This window comes from Dermacentor silvarum, chromosome 1 (assembly GCF_013339745.2).
Source record: "Dermacentor silvarum isolate Dsil-2018 chromosome 1, BIME_Dsil_1.4, whole genome shotgun sequence".
Classification (NCBI taxonomy): Eukaryota; Metazoa; Arthropoda; class Arachnida; order Ixodida; family Ixodidae; genus Dermacentor; species Dermacentor silvarum.
In genome coordinates, this window is record NC_051154.1 from 100,809,235 (window position 1) to 100,829,132 (window position 19,898).

General features: G+C 49.9%; 1 protein-coding gene across 1 annotated transcript in view; it reads left to right on the forward strand.

Annotated features, from left to right (window-relative positions):
- Positions 1-19,689, forward strand: part of LOC119452129 (putative ATP-dependent RNA helicase TDRD12) — a 215,813-nt gene extending 196,124 nt beyond the window's left edge. The window contains exons 33-34 of the mRNA XM_049665961.1: positions 1,345-1,444; positions 18,699-19,689. Coding sequence (XP_049521918.1) covers positions 1,345-1,444; positions 18,699-18,862 — 264 coding nt within the window. The 3' untranslated portion in view covers positions 18,863-19,689. The remainder of the gene's footprint in view (positions 1-1,344; positions 1,445-18,698) is intronic.
- The last annotated feature ends 209 nt before the right edge of the window (positions 19,690-19,898 follow it).

The window sequence follows — 19,898 nt, forward strand, 5'->3', positions numbered from 1 at the left end:
ATGAGGTTTCCACGCACGAATAAAATAGTTTTGGTTAGTAATAACAGCATACCGTACAGTGTGAATTACACTTGTGAAGTGGCCATCTGTGGGCTGCACGAACGTCCAAAGCCGTGGTAGATGCTGGTTTGTAGATCTGTATGTTTTGACACCACATAAATTTCACGGAGAACAAGCTAAATCATCTCCAAGTCATTTCGCAGCACGCCACAGCAACACATTCAAGCAGCACCACGCTGACTCACGAAGCCAGAGAGGAGCAAAAGCTTGCTGTGTGGCCTTTTCTTCTCACCTGATGAAAAGGTCTATTGTGCGAAATTTTTTCCCAGAATCTTTAGCCTCAATGTTGCTCCTCGCCTTATATGCGAGCGAGGCTGATAGATTCAGTTATACTGTATTAATATGGAGGCGGCGGCGCCACATTTCCGGTGATCCAGATTTTTAACAGCAGTGCAAATTGTAGCAACTAATTTTGGTTGGTGATGCATACCCTATTTTTACACGTATAACCAATACTGAGAATTCGAAAATTTTACACTAGATGGGGAGTGCGGGTTATTTGCTAATTTTGCGTTGAGGTTTAGCTTCACAGCAGCACGAATTTCGCCCTATAGTGTGGCTTCACGGTATCAAGGTGCGTGCTGCCGGGAAGCTACACCTCAGTGGAAAGTTCCCACCACTCTAGTTTCGTTATCTCCTGGGGGACCCCATCTTCACCCCAACTCCGCTTGTTGAAGCTGCTTTCTCCCCTTTTATTTCATTGTCACCATTATTCATATTGGCTGTGTTTTTCTAGCAATCTCCGCTGCGCCTGAATAATCCGTCGGCTACTTTATATCGCCTTATCATCGTCATCATCAGCCTATATTTATGTCCACTGCAGGACAAAGGCCTCTCCCTGTGATCTCCAATTACCCCTGTCTTGCGCTAGCTGATTCCAACTTGCACCTGCAAGTTGCCTTATATCGCCTTAAGTGTGCTTACTTAAATTCGTTTTCTTGAGTCCCCCAATTGTGGCACCCTTGCCTTATAATTGTGACCACCTTATAATAGAATAAAAATGGTATTGTAGAAATTTGTCACACCTTGTGCTATAAATAGCTGTCTGGCATCACAAGAGTGTTAAAAAAAGTTAATAATGTGCGCATAATTACTTTTTAACAATGGGGGGGGGGGGGGGGGGATAAACTTTTTTCTCTCATCAGAATAAAAGACAGACCAGCAAAATGTTAAATAACAATTTTCAAGGAGACCTAGTAAAGGTCTGATCTGTAACCTATATTTACAGGCACAAGTGTACAATGTAGACAACTGCTACACCTAATTGTGCTCATGTTGTTGCAGGTGCGGTACATTCGCTATAAACTGGATCAAATTGACGTGAGTGACGATGAGGATGACTTAGTCAGTGCCTGCCAGGCTTACAAGGACCCCCTCTTCACAGGTTTGCATTGTTCTTGTACTTTTACTTGCCCTTTCTTTCTATCCTTATTACTTTCTGGGTAACCTGCTGTAATTTGAGTGGGAGGTTCCTCTTTATGTTGCCAAGCAGCACCAGTACTGTTACTTTGTGGTCTTCTAACGTAGTCGTCTACAATGAACATTGTAGTTGGCACATTTCAAGTAGTATTTTCTTAGACATGTCTAAGGGGCTGAAATCTTAAAAATGCTATAGGACAGGGATGTGTGGTTTGTACTGTTTTGTTTTTTTAATCAGAGTACAGCTTTTAGTCTCAAGTTTCTGTTAAGATAGCTGAGTATGTGCAGCCAAACTAGTTAACTATCCTCGTCATTTCATTAAGCACAGTATTGCAGATTGAGTGGAACACAAATGTGTGACTGGTTGGCATCCTTACACAAAATTTACGAAAAGCAGAGGCATTAATAACACCCATATTTAGGTGTATGTTCACTAGCTTGTTTCCTCAAATTCATAACCTTTTGATTCTTCTTACGAGTGGTCCATGTACCTTATACAGTGGAACCTCGCTGATACGATTCTGCTTAATACGTTTTTCGGGATGAGAAGTTTTTTTTTTCCCAAAAATCTGATTTGGTTGGATGATACGATTTTCAGATGATACGCTTTATTTTCCGATTCCCGTGAAGATCGTATGAACAAGGTTCCACTGGAATATGGAGTGTAATAGGGTGTAGAAAAATGAGAATGAATCTATCAGGGGTGGGACTTCTGCGCCAATTGCTCCATTTTGATACAAACGCAGATTCCCGTGCCAAACTGTGCCAAACACAGAAAATTGATGGAAATTGCGCCACATTGCGCCAGAACTGCTTCAGCATCTGCCGGCAGTGGCGGTGGACAGCGAGGTGATTCCTTCCCCGAAAAACAATGCGTCTGTTCACATTCCGCCGACTGCCCGACGGCGCCTTCCACACAGCTTCTCTTGATTTTCGCGCTTATGACACTGCACTTTTCGGCGGATCCGGCAAGTTGCCGGCGTGCACGCGGCCACTACCGGCTGTTGTCACTGCTGTCAGAACGGCCAGGGCAGCTGTATTTAGAGCATACTAGACTACGGTTGAGTGGGCCGAGCAGCGTGGCGCTCCCTAGCTGAGGGCGCTTCAAGCGCACTAGATTTTAGAGAGGCGTGCGCTGCAGCGTTTTCAGTGGACGGGCGTCTCTGTCCTTAGGGCCAGTATACCGTAAGAATATTCCAATCTGTTTTTATGCCCAAATGGGCAAGGCCTGACCCATTTTAACATTTCTCGAAGGGCTAATGGTGGATTTGGAATAAAAAGTCGCAGTTTCGGCCAAAAGGCGAAGCATCGATTGCAATAGCAAATTAGTCGACAGCTATGCGAAGTAAGGATAGTAGTTTTATCAAATGTATAAACTTGCAAACATTCTCTTACTAACTTAATTAACAAGCATGGTGTTACGCGCGCACAAGCAAACATGAACACATCTCACTCAATGACCACAGAAACTCGCTGTCAAAACGCTGGAGTGAGGAAGCGCGGCAGCAGCAGCGAGCGAATTGGCCTTCGTGCTGCCTCTTTCTTCAGCGTGAATTAAGGGGAGAAAACACAGCGCGCACTCTGAGCACTCGCACTCTGTCCCCACCGCAGATTGTTTTCAAGATAGGGCTCGTGCTGCGGCGCCATACCCGGCAGCCGTCGCAGAACGCCCCCCTCCCTCTCCTCCCCCACGGTGCCCCCACGGTGCCGAAGGGGGCGCGCTTGCTTCCTCCCCGCTTTTCTCCCTTGCATGCGCGAGATTTAGAAGCCATCGTCGACTTACCCTCGCACTCTTTCACTCGCACATACAGCATACGGCGCGTGGCGATGATGTTATTGCCCCTGGACTTTATAAGGAACATCACGATGACGGCAGAAATGCGCATGGAGTGTCCATATAATTGCTATTGCAATAAAGACAGATTAGAATAGTTTTACGTAATACCAGCCCAGGGTTGATTGCGGCTCTCTGGGTATGTGGTAACGAATGGTGACCCAGAAATTATGTTTTTGATTTGACAGCATATTTTGAGAGCAACTCACTATCATAAGCGTCGGTGCGAGAATGTATAGTTCGACTGTAGTTCCACCTATGTTTTCGGCTTTACTGGTGTCGAGAACCGAGGGGTCGCAGCGGAGCGCCAGAACAAGAGGACCAGCTCAGCAGGCTTTCAGAACGGACTAGCGCGTGCCGTGCTTGCGCCGCTGGCACGTGCTGCCCAACTTTATTTTTCTCGTCAGTCGCAGCCGGCCCCAAGGCGCCGGCCGAGAACGCTGACCTTAGCGTTCGCGCTTAGCAGCGTCGGAGGAAGACGTGGGACGAGGACTCAAGGTCCGGGTGCACAAAGATGCTGTGGTTCGATGACCGAGGTGGTACGGGGCGCAGGTGCTGAATGCAGTCCTGTAGGCGTTGGAGGTACTGTAGCGGCTGGGGCGAGGGGGCCGAAGAAACGAACAAGTCTCCAGGACGCCGCAGGGGTGCACCGTAGACGAGTTCGGCCGCTGAACAGCCAAGGTCGCGACGAAGGACGGCACGTAGGCCGAGAAGCACCATAGGAAGGTGGTCGACCCAGTGCTCTCGATCCAGGCGCGCAGTGAGTGCAGCCTTGAGCTGGCGATGGAGCCGCTCAACCATGCCGTTGGCACAGGGATGATATGCAGTGGTACGGCAGTGCTTAGTGCCAAGCAGGCGGTTGAGTGAAGTGAAAAGTGCGCAGTCAAATTGCCGGCCGCGATCAGTTGTCACGATGCTGGGGCAGCCGAAGCGGGAAACCCATGCTGAAACGAAGGCTTTGGCGACCGTTTCCGCAGTGATGTCCGGAATGGGCACGGCTTCGGGCCAACAGGGTGAAGCGGTCGATCATTGTCAGAATGTAGCGACAGTCGTGAGAGTGAGGAAGTGGTCCCACCAAATCAAGATGGACGTGGTCAAAACGGCAGCCAGGGGGCAAGAACGACTGTGTGGGAGTCTTCGTGTGGCGGGTCACTTTGGCGGTCTGGCATGCGAGGCATGAGCGGGCCCACTGGCGAACATCGGTGTTGATGCTTGGCCAGACATACCGCTGTGTAACGAGGCGCTGCGTGGCTCGGACGCTGGGATGGCAGATGTCATGAAGTGATTGGAACACCGCACGACGGAAGGCAGTCGGAATGAAGGGGCGAGGTGTAGCCGCTGACATGTCGCACCAGAGGGAGCCAGGCACAAATGGGTGAGGAACGAGTTGTAGACGGAGGGAACGGGGATGGTCACGCAGCGCTTGCAGCTCGGGGTCTTCCATCTGCGCACGAGCTAGACCCTCCCAATCCACAGTCGATGTAGAAGTGCCGAGGGAGGTGATGCGTGAAAGTGCGTCAGCTGCCTCGTTGTCGGTGCCTTTGATGTACCGGATATCCGTGGTGAACTCCGATATATAGGCCAGTTGACGAACTTCACGTGCGACGTACTTGGAAGAGTTTGTACGGAAGACATACACCAGAGGCTTATGATCGGTTAGAATATAAAATGGCTGGCCCTCCAAGAAGTGCCGAAAGTGCTGGATGGTGGAGTAGATGGCGAGCAGCTCGCGGCCAAAAACGCTGTAGCGAGTCTCGGCAGGTTGGAGCTTCCGAGAGAAGAAACCCAGTGGGCGCCACTCGGAGTTGATTTTCTGCTGGAGAACAGCGCCGATAGCCACACTGGAAGCATCCACCATGATGCGGGTTGGCACGTTAGTTCTCGGGTGTACGAGAAGTACCGCATCGGCAACGGCTTGTTTAGCAGCCCCAAAAGCAGCGTCAGCTTCGAGAGACCAGGAAATCGCAGATGAGGAGCCCTTGGTCGTGCGAAGAAGGTTAGTCAGTGGGTGTAGAAGCTCAGCGCAGTGCAGAATGAAACGTCGGGAGAAATTCACTAGGCCGAGGAACTCACGCAGCTGGCGTAGGGTAGTGGGTGCTGGGAAGTCTTTCACGGCCTGGACGTGAGAGGGCAACGGACGAATTCCCAGCTCCGAGATGTGGTGGCCCAGAAACTCGAGCTCAAAGATCCAAATACGCATTTCTGGGGGTTGACAACCAGGCCAAATTGTTGAAGGCGTTGAAAGAGTTCCCGGAGGTGACGCTCATGATCTTGTGGATTGGGACTCGCGACGAGGATGTCGTCGATGTAGGCAAATACAGCCGGGAGGCCGCGCGTTACCTCGGCAATGAATCGTTGGAACGTTTGAGCTGCGTTGCGTAACCCAAAGGGCATGCGCACATACTCAAACAGGCCGAAGGGTGTAGTAATGGCTGTCTTCGGGATATCGGCCGGCTCAACGGGGATTTTGTGATAGGCCTTGCCAAGGTCCACCTTACTAAAGATTTTGCATCCCTCCAAATGGCCTGTAAAATCTTGGATGTGTGGAAGGGGGTAGCTATCGTGGACCGTGTGAGCGTTGAGCGCCCGGTAGTCACCGCACGGACGCCAGTCACCCGGTTCTTTCTTGGGCACCAGATGAAGCGGGGAGGCCCAACTGCTGGACGACGGGCGAATAATACCTAGCTGGAGCATGAGCTCGAATTCTCGTTTAGCAATGTCCAGACGCTCACCGAAGAGGCGGCGCGGACGGGCTGCGACAGGTGGACCACGTGTGACAATGTGGTGGGTGACGCTGTGCTTGGGAGGCTGATTTAAATTGCAGGGCCTTGTCACCTCAGGGAAGTCTTCGAGGATACGAGCATACGGGCATGTTGGGATCAGCGTGCGGATGCCGGTGGGAGCGACAGCCGACAGAACGCCAGGGATCGAGAGGCGCGTCTTGCTGTCAATCAGGCGACGGCGGCGCATGCTGACGTCAAGGTCGAAATGAGTCAGGAAGTCGGAACCGAGGATAGGCTGATGGACGTCGGCTACGATGAAGACCCACCGGAATGTGCGCCGCAGGCCTAGGTCGAGAGTGAGGGACCGCAGACCATACGTGGCGATGGAAGTAGAGTTTGCCGCGCGGAGTGTAGGTCCAGGTGACTTATAAGCGCGGTCACGCTTGGAGGACGGCAGTACACTGACCTCGGCACCCGTGTCTACAAGGAACCGTAGGCCGGAAATGCGATCCATGACTATGAAAAGGCGGCCGGGTTGTAAGGCGAGGTCACATGCCGCCGTCAGTGATCTCGCGGTGCGTTTCCCGACCATTCGCATGGGGACTTGCACTGACGGGCGCGGTGCTGGAAAGTGCAATGGTACCAGCAGATAGGCGAGCGTCGAGGACTGCGCGAGCGGCAACTGGTCGGGGACGAAGGACGGCGGCTGGGACATGAGGTGGAGCCGCGCTCGTCATGGGAGGACGTCCGAAGGGCGTCGATGGAAACGGCGAGCTGGTCGATCCGGGACTCTAAGCGGGCCATGGTTGAGGACTGTGGCGTTGAAGAGAGGGCGGCGACTGAAGGAGAAGTCGCGTCGTGGATTCGATCAGCGAGCTGGGCGAGGCGGTCGAGGGTCAAGTCCTCTGTAGCGGCCAAGACAAGGCGGGTGGACTGTGGCAAGCGCTGCAGGAAGAGCTCCCTCAACAGCGCACTGTTCGAGTCGACGTTGCTTGTGCCCAGGAGCTGTCGCATGCTGTTGAGCAGTTGGGAAGGGCGGCGATCTCCAAGGTCCTCGGAGGTAAGCAGCTGCTGGATGCGCGCGCTCTCAGACGCCGTGGTACGTTCTAAAATGCTCTGCTTCAGTTGCTGGTATGGGGCATCACTCAAAGGTGCAGCGATAACGTCCGCCACTTCCTGAGCCACCTCAGGAGACAGGTTGCAAAGCAAGTGGCGAAACCGCGAAGTCTCCGAGGTGATGTTGTGCAGATCGAAGGTGGCTTCGACCAGGGCGAACCAAACCTGCGGGTTGTGGCGCCAGAACGTGGGCAGGCGGAGCTGTAGAGCTGCGACGTCCCGTGGGCGCGCGGTAGCGTCAGGCGGAAGGTAACCTGAGGGCGGGAGGTTGCTGGGGTCGGTCATCTCTGAGGCCGGAGTCACCACTGTCGAGAACCGAGGGGTCGCAGCGGAGCGCCAGAACAAGAGGACCAGCTCAGCAGGCTTTCAGAACGGACTAGCGCGTGCCGTGCTTGCGCCGCTGGCACGCGCCGCCCAACTTTATTTTTCTCGTCAGTCGCAGCCGGCCCCAAGGCGCCGGCCGAGAATGCTGACCTTAGCGTTCGCGCTTAGCAGCGTTGGTGGGCGCTACACTGGAAAACATGCGCCGTGCCGCCGCTTGACACTCTCTTCCATATTCTAGTACGCTATAGCTATAAAGCGTGCTTCTACTGTGCGCTTTGTGCTGGTTTATTCTGTTTCATCGCGGTTTTGAAGTGCGCTGCCATATTCAAATATTCCACCAAAATTTAGGTTGGCTTGCTCCAAACTGCTCCAAAATGAAACTTACTCTGCGCCAGGCTGCTCCATAACGCAATTTTACTTGCTCCAAAAATTGCTCCAAAATTACTTTGGGCAGTCCCACCCCTGGTCCATGTATGACCATGTCATTTTGCCAGTGATTTTCGACTTAATGCATCTGAATAACATTTCAAGGTTGTGCAAGACTTCTGAGTGATGGCCATTGCAAAATTTTAATTGTTCCATTGTAAACTAACTTTATTTACATATTTTCAGAACTATTATATTTATAATAGGCTCTCGAGGAAAAGTACTATGGACTTCCGTTTATTCAACTTTGGTTAATTAAATTTTTTTGTTCATGTAATCCCCACCGAAGGTCCCGGCTGGTGCCCATGCATTTCTGTGAGCTCAACCTATGTTATTTCGATCTTGAAATAAGCCTTCACCAGATAATTTGAACTTGACTTGTCATCATGCATGCACCTGATCCCATTGGTGACCCCCATAATGGCAGCGTCTGTCTTGGCATTGCTTAGGGGACAGAGAATGCATTGAACACACGTCATTTCCCACCGAGAACGCCCGTTTTTGGCCTCCTGTAGGAATACTTTCAAGGAAAAATGGTAGCTCAGAATGAATGCTTACAGTAGAAGCTCGTTTATACGTTTTGTAAAAACCGCAAGGAAAAATGTACTAACCGGAAAAACATATGATCCGAAGTAACTAAAAAACATTTTGACAGACTTAACTGTTGTTGACATCTGCGTAATGCAAAGCGTCGCGTGGATCGTTGCGGCCCAAGACGGCAACGTGCATCGAGCTGGTGGTGCTCCAGCGGCCAGAGACGCGTCTCATTTTCCTATTGCGTGGTGTTTTAAGAGAGCGACGGGAAATAAACGAAATCGAGCTGGTGGGCGATGCTGGATGCCGCCGAAGCGATACGAGATGCCCACATCGCGCCGCAGGGAACGGCAGCACGTTTGTATTATTGCCTACTAAACGCGTGCCGTACACTAACAATGACACTACACACCATGCGCTGTAAAACAGATAGGAGGTGAAGATGCTTATCGCAACAGGTCTGGTGGAGATAGTTATGAATGCGGCGTGTGACGACCCGGGTGGCGATTTGCTGGTACCGGAATAAGAAACTGTGCGCCGGCGTTCTCATGCGAGACGGGCAGCTGTATACTATTCTCGATCGCGTGCTCCTGGCGCCTTTTCTTGTTCACATGGGATCTAGCAGCCGGAAAGCGTACGCGATCGTAGTCTGCAGCAGGGAACGGCGGCGTGTTTTGTTTATCGCCTATTAAAAGCGTGCACTATGCTTCCGACGGCATCACAGGCTTTGAAACAGATAGGTGAAGATGCTTATCACAATAGGATTGGCGGTGACAGCTGTGAATGCGGCGTGCGATGGCCCTGGAGAGTTGCTGGTACCGAAATGAGAAACTGAGTGCGCGCCGGCATTTTCACGTGAGACAGGCAGGCGAGTATTGCAGTGAAGCTGCTGATGCTGGCAGCTATATACTGTTCCGATCGCGCGCGCCTCGCAGATTTTCTTGTTTAGGTGGGATCTAGCTGCAGGAAAACGTATCATATGATCGCAGTTTGGCACGCACTGAACATTGGTGCCAAAAAAATCGTGTTTTCCGGGAATGTTTGAACCGGCAAAAAATGAGCACAACTCTATTGGGTCATTTTTTCTGTTCTTGATTGCGAACGTTGGCGCCGGGAAAACGTACATAACGGGAACATATCATTGCGGTTGTACTGTATTTACCCGATTCTAACGTACATCTTTTTTTCCAAGGAAATTGGTTTAAGAATTGCCTGCATGGTGCACTCAGATACAAAACTAAGACAGTGTTCACAACAGCCTACCATCGGAGCCAGCCAGCGTCATGGCCATCGTCTCCTCAAGATTGCAGCAGACGAAGTTTTTGCGTTGCAAGACAGTAACAATGCACCGCTTTGATTCTTTGATTACATGAGCTCATTTAAAGGTTAAGTTCTTTTACATCCTAAGCTAACGCCAACAAGTCACTTCACATGTTTTTGCTGTTCTGGAGAATTGCATGAGTTGCAGGACAAACTAGCAAAGCAGTTGGCTTATGCATGGGCCGCCACCCTGTTCGCGATTGTTGCAGAGTCCTTTGATAAGTGCAGAATATCAAATTTGCTATGGGACCGTATGGAGGTCGACATGTTGCAGTTCACAGATGGACATACAGTTAAACCTGCTTGTAACAAACCTCCATATAACAAATTCCCTGATATAATGAAGTTTTTCTATTCCCCGCCGTTACTCCATAGAAGCACATGTATTTGAGACCTCTACGTAATGAAGTGGCAGCGAGAGACCCCCTCAAAGTAATGAATTTTCCCCGCCGGCAACATAGAGATTTCGCCCCAAATTTTGTCATTTTTGCGCACGCAGCAACCGGAAGCACCTTCTCTGCAGCGACAGAATGCGAAGCGAGCGCACGTGTGTGAGGTGGGCCTCCTCCCTTCATTCAAACCTAATCCTGCCGCTTGCTGCAGCTGGCCTAGCCCGCCAAGCCGGCACTCTCCTTTTCCAGTTGATGTTGCCGACGCGCTGGCAGACGCTGCGACACATCACACTCAATGAGCGCGGACACGCACTGTCAAACGCTTGCGGCGTGTGAAAGCGTCGCTGCAGAAGCGAGCGAAGTGACCTTCGTGCTGTTGTCTATCGCTTCAACGCAAACTGAGCACCGAGAACACACAGCACGCACAAAGCTACGAGCCGCTGACGCACCTACACTGCCTAGACTCTGCCCCAACGCAGATCGCTTTCAAGATTTGGCCCGCGCGACCGCGCGCCGCCCGCTATCCCTCCCCCCTCGCTCCCTCGCCGCTGCCTCGAGCGCAACGGAAGGCGCGCTTCCTCCCTGCTTTTCTCTCTTGCGCGCGCGAGATTTAGACGCGGTCGTCGACTCCCCACGCATGGTTTCACTCGCACATACGGCACGCGGCGACTGCGTTATCGCCCTTGGACTTTACGGAACATCTATGAGCCAAAACCAATTTTAGGGCCACAACGCAATGACGCCATCTTTAGATAGCAAATACGATCTCAAGGGCCATACTTTTGCTGGCGGAAACCAAAAATACGTCATAGTTGTCGCCCCCGGCACTTTGGGCAGCCAATGCCATCGTCAAGCCACCAAGCCAAGCGACATGAAAAGTCAAAATGGCCGCTTGTGCCGGTGCGAGGTGGCAGTTCGCAACGTATGATGCGGGAACGGTCCCACAGTTGCAACGCAACAGCGGTGTTACCAATGCAATGGGGTCTATGGGAACTGTGCCGGGACCGGCCGACAACGACGTAACAGCCGGGAAAACGCAGCACCCGGGAACGTAACAGCGGGGTTCTACTGTAACACTATACGACGCCATCGTGACGCTCACTCTTCGTTTCCGATGCCTCGCGCTTGTGCGAAACAACACGCGTCCACGCACCCAGTACCTGGTGTGACATTCCAAGGATGAGTGCTTCGACGAAAACGGAAAACGGGTGCGCGTTACAATCGAGGGCGCGTTAGAATGGAGTAAATACGGTAAGCGTTTATTTTTCGAATTTTCGTGCGGAACCTGCATATAACAAAATCCTCTTTATAACGAAGTTTTTCGGGAATTTGTCAATTTCGCGCGGCCTTTTCCGACTCCCGTTTACCCTCCCATAGAACTCCATGTATACGCATACCGCTTGCAGTGCAGCCAGCCGCGTGAGACAAAATACCGGTTATAATGCAGTTTCCGCGGGAAAATCACGCCGACAAGAGCAGCAGCGAGCACGTTTCTCAACAAGGTGCGTGCTCCCGGCCGGCGTATGCATTATTCAATGCAATCAAACTCTCGTTAATTCGGACTTATTTGGCCGCACATTGGTTAATTCGGACTACTTTCGGAGCTCGGTGAGCGAGGAGCGCCGCAAATGTGCGACAAAAAAGAGTAAGAACGGCGCTAGCGTCCAACCGAAACGAAGTGGCGGAGTTCGCATCGCCACAGCCATCAGTTGAAATCGTACGGGAAGTGACAGCAAGTGTGTATTTTGCGTTTACCGCAGCGCATAACAGCACGTTGGCCGCGGGCTTTCGTAACTGCGAAGTCGGCATCCGCGATCGCGTCAATAGCGGCCACAGTTTTCTTCGCAGCGGTTGCGGCAAACAGTAGTTCCGTTTTTACTCGGTACGCGTGTCAGCCGCGTGCCTAAAAAAACTGCATAGTCGCCATCGATGATCGCATAGATAGCAACCACGGTTTCGACTGCAGTTGTTGCAGCGAATGGTAGTTAATTCGTCCAGACTTGGCGCGTGCCTTCAGCACCGCGTATTTGTCACCGTTCATAATCGCCTCGATAGCGGTCACGGTTTTTTTCACAGTGGTTGCGGCAAACAGTTGTTTCGTTTTTACTCGGTGCAAAGCTGTCGAGCTTGAAGAGCACCGGCTACATCGCGATTATGTTTTCGCCAGCTCTATGGCGAAAATGTAATCGCGATGTGCGCGCGATAGTACAAAGCGTGTCTACATGCTTGGTCTACATGTTTTGCAGACATGCAGGGCTTGAAAATCGTTGTTTTGGTTATGGTGTGGTACCGCTTATAATCCAGATATTCGCGACTCCGGCGACTTACGTTATAAGCGGTATACACTGCATAGGCTTAGAAGTGCACCGCCTTGAATTATTAGTTATAGTTGTGCGTCCGAAACCACGTACGTATGCAGCATACAAGAGTCTGTGTACGTAATGAAGCGCATGCCCACAAAGCAGGAATAGTTGGCCATATGCAAAAGTGCAAAAGTTGAGAGTTGGATTGCTCACTTTCACATGCAGGAGCCGGTCGGGTGCTGCTCAGTGACACCATACACTAGCTATAGCCAACTCGCGCACCTTCATATGTTCGGAGCCATCTTGGTAAATGAACTGTCATGTGCACGCGAGAACACTTGAGAATGTCGCGCGGAGCCCGCAGCTTCTGCTATACATGGTCTAGAAAACCGGAAAGATGCTGGGCATGCTCCTGCGTACTGCGCTGCGCATGTGCACTGCCTCCTCCGAGGGCTCCCTCCATACGCAGAGCTTTTGTGGACAGCCAACTATAACTTCCTATTGTCTAGTCATAACCCAGCAAGCCATGGGCCTTCTAAATTTTAATTTTTTCGGAACCATAATGAGAGTAGTCATGGGACATACATAGACTACAAATGCATGTTCCCATTTTTTCACAGTTGATAAACAACAGTTGCATACAGTCGCCAACCGTTTATTCGGACACCTTCGCGGCACCGCCACTCGTCCCATTGAAGTAATGTATAACCACGACCGATAGTTCGGACGCTCTACAGCGCGCCGTTCGATTTTTCGGACTCCGGCGGCCTGGTCAGATGCGACGTCGAACGCCACGATACGGTCACGACAAGCTGGCCGCGATGTTTACATTTTGCTAGGTTGCCAGCACTGAAAGGGCGCGCTTGCTATGGTTGGATTGCTGGTGTCTAAATCCACGCAGCACCTACAAGTGTCAGTTACCGATCTCGAAGGCTATACTTTTGTTAGCTGCACCTATTGGTTGTCGTGTTTCGGATTTAGCCAGTCCAGTATCCATTGACTGTATACCGCGGCCAAACAGCAGGCCAGGCCAAGCCAAGCCAGTGTGCTTGGAAGTCGGTGCTCGGCCTTTGCGATGTCAGTTGTTACGTGACCTAGGCCTTGTCAACAGCTACCTTTCAAGTCTCGCTCTTTTGCTTAGTGCAGGGGTTCTCAAGTACGTTCATCCCAGGGAACCCTGCTAAGCTCCATAAAGTGCCAAGGAACCCCCCCCCCCCCCCCGAATTAACCGAATGTCGAATTATCGAGGGTATCAAGAAAACAAACAAATGCTTCACTACGTCAACACGATTTTATTTACTCAATGAATCGTCAAATCTTGTTTCTATTTAGCACAAGACCAGTGCGGAAGCTGAAATTCTCTTCATCTCATGACTGATTAGCGCTAGCAGCGGCGAAGGCTTCGCGACATCCTTCGCGGCGCGCGTTTTCATCGGAGACGCGCTTTGCAACAACGGGCGCACATCCCGATTATTTTTCGCCACTCAGCTGCTCGCCAACAAATTGTCCGTCCATCGCGATGTAGCCGGTGCTTTTTATCTTCGACAGCTTTGCACTGAGTCAAAGCGAAACTACTGCTTGCCGCAACCGCTGCGGACGAAACCGCGGCCGCTATCGACGCGATCATGGACGGCGACCTTGCGGTTCAGAAGGCAGGCGGCTGACGCACGCACCAGTCAAAACGAAACTACCTTTCGCTGCAAGAAGTGCGGACGAAACTGCGGTCGCTATCGACGCTGCCATGGGAGGCGACTACGCAGTTGTGAAGGCACGCAGCCGATGCGCGCATCGAGTGAAAACGAAACTACTATTTGCCGCAACCGCTGCGGACGAAACAGCGGTGGTTATCGACGCGATAAGAGATAGCGACTACGCACTTACAGAGGCACGCGGCTAGCCGCCAACGCGGTGTTACTCGCGGCGATAAACGCAAGAATAAAGGCTTTAAAGGCACAATTAGGCACGAAGCGCTTCGGCGTTACTGTCAGTCACGTGCCGCGTACGATTGCCGCTGAGGACCACGGCGATGCGGACTGCGCCGCTTCGTTTCGGTTGGACGCTACGCCGTTCTTGCTCTTCTGCGGCGCGCATTTGCGGTGCTCCGCGGTTTTTTTTTTTTTTTTTTTTTTTTTTTTTTTTTTTTTTTTTTTTCTCCAACGTATAGGTCAGTGCGCACGCTATCGGCACCTACCCTATCTACAAATAGGAGAAAGGCGCATGGTGGTAAGCTACGGCCTCCGAGATTCAAGTGCGAAAGCTTAGGCGCGCTGCCCGTTCTGAGGTTGGGTGGCTACAAGCTGCTTGCGTATTTATTGCGCAGTTCGCGCGTTGCTGTTACGCACTGTGATGTGCTTTTTGACACTCGGGCATGGGTAATGGAGGTTCTTTGGATCAAGCGCACCTCGTGTTTGCCGTTTTAGACACTTGTCGAGAGCGGGACCAGGGAAAATTTATCAGTGGCTCGCGAAACCCCGAGCAGGGGCCTGCGGAACCCGTACCCGCAGAACCCACTTTGAGAACCCATGGCTTAGTGTGTTAGGCCTGATTTGCTTGTTCGATCTCGTCCAGTCGTCGCGTAGTGCGAAATGGCTCCGACGCCTCCCGTGCCATCTGCGCCGACGAGACGCGGCAATTACAAGACTCTGTCTATAGCGATAGCCATACACTGTCGGAAATAAGGCTGACCTGATCGCGTGTAAGCATGCATCTGTACAGTCGCGCATTGACAATTTTTTCCGTCCACTGGGACCATAAAGGTACTTTTTTCTGGCGAATCCTTTTTTTTTTTCGGACTCTCGATTATTCGGATTTTTTCGCGGTTCCCGTCGAGTCCGAATAAACGGTCGGCGACTGTGTTCTCATAAAGATGGAAATACATGTCATAGAGCTGGATGGTCAATTAACTTTTGAGGCATTGCAATTGCATAACTTTTGCAGACAGATGCATATGATTACCCTCAGTTTTCGTTTCACCATAATGTAGTGATGTGACGCAACTGTGAGTGTTCAGACGCATCAGCTCACCAGGGAGACGGTGATGAAGCGGGGAAAGTAAGCTTCCACCAATTCCTCTAATGAGGATGTCTTTCCTTGATTTTGATGAAGCACAGATTTGTTTTTCAGTGAAATGTGGCAAGATGACATTTACCGACGAGCCAGTATCAATCACGAGTTTTGTGTCCGTACCATTTGCTTGTATGGGCACTGCTAGAAGCTGGTGCTCTGACATAGTGCACACGGGGCAGCCGGGCTGGCCCCCTAGGCCCGGCTGTTCTCATTTCCTGACGGGTTAGGCTGCCCACCCTGGTCATTGTTGGGCTCCCTCTGTTGGTTCCTGTCATCTCGAAACCGCGTCCAGCATTGGTGCGCGACGTAGCCGATGCAGCGGCACAGCTGGCATCGTGGATGCCCGTCAGCACAGGAATTTCTCGCTGGCCAAGGCTCAGTAGGGCGACGTACGTCGTCTTCAATGACCTTCAGGCAGTCTGGTAACAAGGCTATGGAGTCTGCGATCGCCTTTAGGTCCCTGTCGCGGTCGTTGGCTTCTCGCAGGCAATCACGCTATGCCGCAGCGCAGGCAGCGAAACATGGTAGAGGCGACTGCATTGTTGCTACAACGGGTGTCATCCCAACGGGAGATGTCGGGATGTATGCAAACCACAACTGAGGGCCAGCACCGAAATGGGTGCCGATCGTTTGCGTCTATGACGCACAGGTCATCAAAGCAGCTTGATTAACACACTGCAATATTTGTAGGAATTTAAAGCTACTGTCCAGGTTTGCGATGATTATTTTCTCATGCACATCCGGACGCAGACCGCGTATGAGGTGCCGCAACCGATCCTCTTCCGCCATGGACGGGTTAACTCTGGCACACAGCTGCACAACGTCGTAGTAATATTGCTCAGGGGACGCTGATGGCAGCTGGGTCCGGTTTTGCAGCCTTAAATGGGCGATCTCGACTGAGTGACAACTCGTAAAAGACGTTTTTAGGAGTGTCGCCCACTCTTCCCACGAATTAGGGGCACCCATTAAAATTTGAGTGGTGTGCCACTTTTTTGCGTCCCTGTCCAATGCCAGATACAAAAATTTTACTTTTGTTTCTTCATCCGAGTTGTTGAATGAGGCTACATGTCCGTAGCAAAGCAGCCACTCGGCGATTGATTCTTCTGGCGTGCCTCTAAAGACTGGCAGTCCGACGAAAGGTTTAGCTTTAGGGATGGACATGGTAGCGAAAACAGTGGGGATTCAGTCATAGTCGAGCTGTTAAGGTTTGTTACCACGGTGCATGTTATTAGAGCATGGACTTCACTACCCAGCAACCTCCACTACTTTGTAGCAGAGTGATGCAGCTGTTAGTGTTCGGACGCATCAGCTCACCACGGGAGACCAGGCAGGCGGTTGATGATCAGTGACATCGTTTTATGTATAATGTGTGTGTGTGTAATGTAAAGTTAAACTAATGCCAAGTGAATAAATCTAGTTTTTCTAATGTTACCTCACGTTGTCGTACTTGTATGCGAATATTGTATTTATCAATTAACTTTTGACGCATTGCAATATTTGAGGCATTGCAACACGCTGCAATATTTGTAGGAATTTAAAGCAACTGTCCGGGTTTGCGATGATTTGTAATACAGGTGCGATGTCATCATGGGTATCAACTGATACACCAAAGAGTGACTCAGTGATGATCACTAGGCACTGGTAGGCCTTGGTGACCAGTAAATACGAATCATTTTTTCTGCTGCCGCTATCGGTAGCCTTCAAGCGAATACGTTGTCAACACCTTAGTACGCCTTAGTAAAGCCTTAGGGAAATCGTACATAATGGGATCGTATCAATGAAGTTCTACTATATACAGTGCATTCAGCCACACTTGGAGTAGGTTGTGCTTAACTGTAATATGCAGGTTTAGCCAGGCTTAAGGTGCTGGCCTTGCCATGCATTTGCGAAGTTGTGGGCCCTAAGCCTGCTCAATGCGACTAGTATTTCTTCTGTTCTTCAACTAGTATAGCCACCCACACATGGCAGCACATATTAGCTCACATTTTCAAGTAAAAATGGGAGCCAAAACTACTTCACAACAATCAATTAGTCTCTGTATCTGTGATATGCGACTGTCTTGTTTGTGTACTTCACTGGATATTTAAACCGAATGAAGGAAAATTTACAAGTTTCATGGTGCATAAACAACAGGAGAGCAGTGAATTGTGGTGTTAGCCTTCGGTAGGACACATCAAACCATATGCTTTGCCAAACATGGGTGTTGGCATTTTAATATCGCTGCTGTGACATCATGAACTGTTGCAGTCAGGTGTAATACATTGTTGTTAATGTAATTGGCCTTCTTGGATGCCGAAGCTTCCTTAACTATCACAAAATGTCGATTCACAAAGAACAAACATGCATTTATTGGCACATGTTCTACACATACCCACTGACAACTGTTCCATGAGCCTTCCATGAGGTATGTGATCGACCGCGCCCTAAGGTCTCCTTCCTGCTCCTTTTAAGCGGGATGGGAAAGGAGAGCATTTGCAGCTCTTGCTGTGCTTGCTCTGGTTTGGTCTCAGCTTCCCGCACCTCTTTCCTCTTTGTTTTTATGGCACGCGGCATTCCGGTAGTTAGGAACGCATCAACCCTTCACACATTGAATCTTCGCCTTTGGCTCGGGTTTCTCCGAAAAGTGGTCCATGGTATTGAGATTTTTTTTTTTCATACCATTTTGCGGATTTTGTAGTTCGAATTCACGGGAGTTTTTCTCTATTCAAATACATAGGACTTTGCCGGGACCAACAGAGCAGTTAGAATTATTTGTCAGCTCGAATTAAGACATTTCGAACTATCGTGATTTCACTGTATATCACCAAAAGTGATTGTCATGAAGCCATCCTGTAGACACACTCACAAAAACTGCAGTTTGTAGGCCATGATTTAGGCTTCAAATCTTTTGCAAGATTTGAAGCCTAAATCATCTATCCTAACTTGTAAACAAGCTCTTGCACTGTACAAGCATTGGAAGCAGTGCATTTTTCTGCTTTTGTTTTTTGTACTTGGGTCTGCTTTGCATGCCATTGGCTGCAATTCCTCCCACACTGGCTACAGTGTCCACCATCATCAGACTCTCTTGTGAATCTGTACTGAACACAACGGAAGTTTTTTATGTATGAGGTATGAGGCAGGGTGAGCACACAAGGCATTTGTAAAGCCTCATGCTAACTCTGCAACCCTGTGTCTCATCCAGGTTCAGAATACAAGCAACCAGCACAGATCTTGCCATATGACCCAGTGGCTCATGAAGAAAGGGCAAGGGAAATGGAAGCAGGCATCGAAGACATAGATGATACGGTCGAGCCCATGTACTTCAGCATTGATCCGAATAATATTTTTGATGACTTCATCGAATAAGCAAGCCAGAAGATTGCAGAAGCATGTCATTATGTCCCTCTTAGTTTTGTTTTTTTAACATGTATGTACAGGAGACTACATCAATCATCAACAATTCATATTCGTTGTATTGTTAATGTGTTCAGGAGTATGTGTTACTCGTTACTTTCACCCTGCTGTGATAACCGAAAAGTTTTTCGGCAAAGGACATTTAGCTTTTTACTGTCAATAAATATAAGATATTTGGCATTGTGTTATAAAGTAATTTGTTTATTGTGATGTATTTTGGTTCAGCTGTCACTGTGTGAGTGTGCATTAGTGTCTTTGTTCAGGTGAGTGAAAACTGTGGTGCTTTTAAAGTTACTGTTCACATTGTTTTAGCACTTATCCTTATTTAAAATGCAATATTAGAAGAGCTAGGTGCTTATATTCAGTTGAATAGCTGTTCACACAGATTGCATTTGATAATAGCAACTAACCAGGAGCAGCTCACAGGAGAGCGGCCACTCTTCTGTGAAAATAGGTAATGGTTGACAGCTCATGAAGGCATTCTTCTACAACTTGCTTTGATTGCACTGCAAATATATTTATGTTCAAGGATGTTTGTAGAAGAGGCTCGTTAGCAGCCTGAACATAGGGAACTAGTGCTATAGCACATTCTTATAATGGCTGTTCACGGTATTCTTGAAGTTGTGAACTAATCCAAAGTCTTGCTCAAACCCGTGCTTTCCAACAGCTACATTGTCCATTCACGTCTTCAGAACCCTGTCCAGCTTGAAGATGGACCACAAATGCTTTGTCAGTCCATCTTCATTTTCTTTCACGTGGTGATTAAATTATTCAATTTTCATCATTAGGCCACTCTTTGTGAGGTTCCTTATTAGTAGTTTCAGAGCTAGGAAATTGAAATTGTGAGGTTTAACGTCTCAGAGCTGCACAGTGGACTATGAGAAAAGCCTTAGTGGAGCGCCCTGTATTTATTTTGACCCCTGGGGCTCTTTAACATGCACCCAAAGCATGATACACGAGTGTTAGTGCATTCCAGTCCCATTCGAAT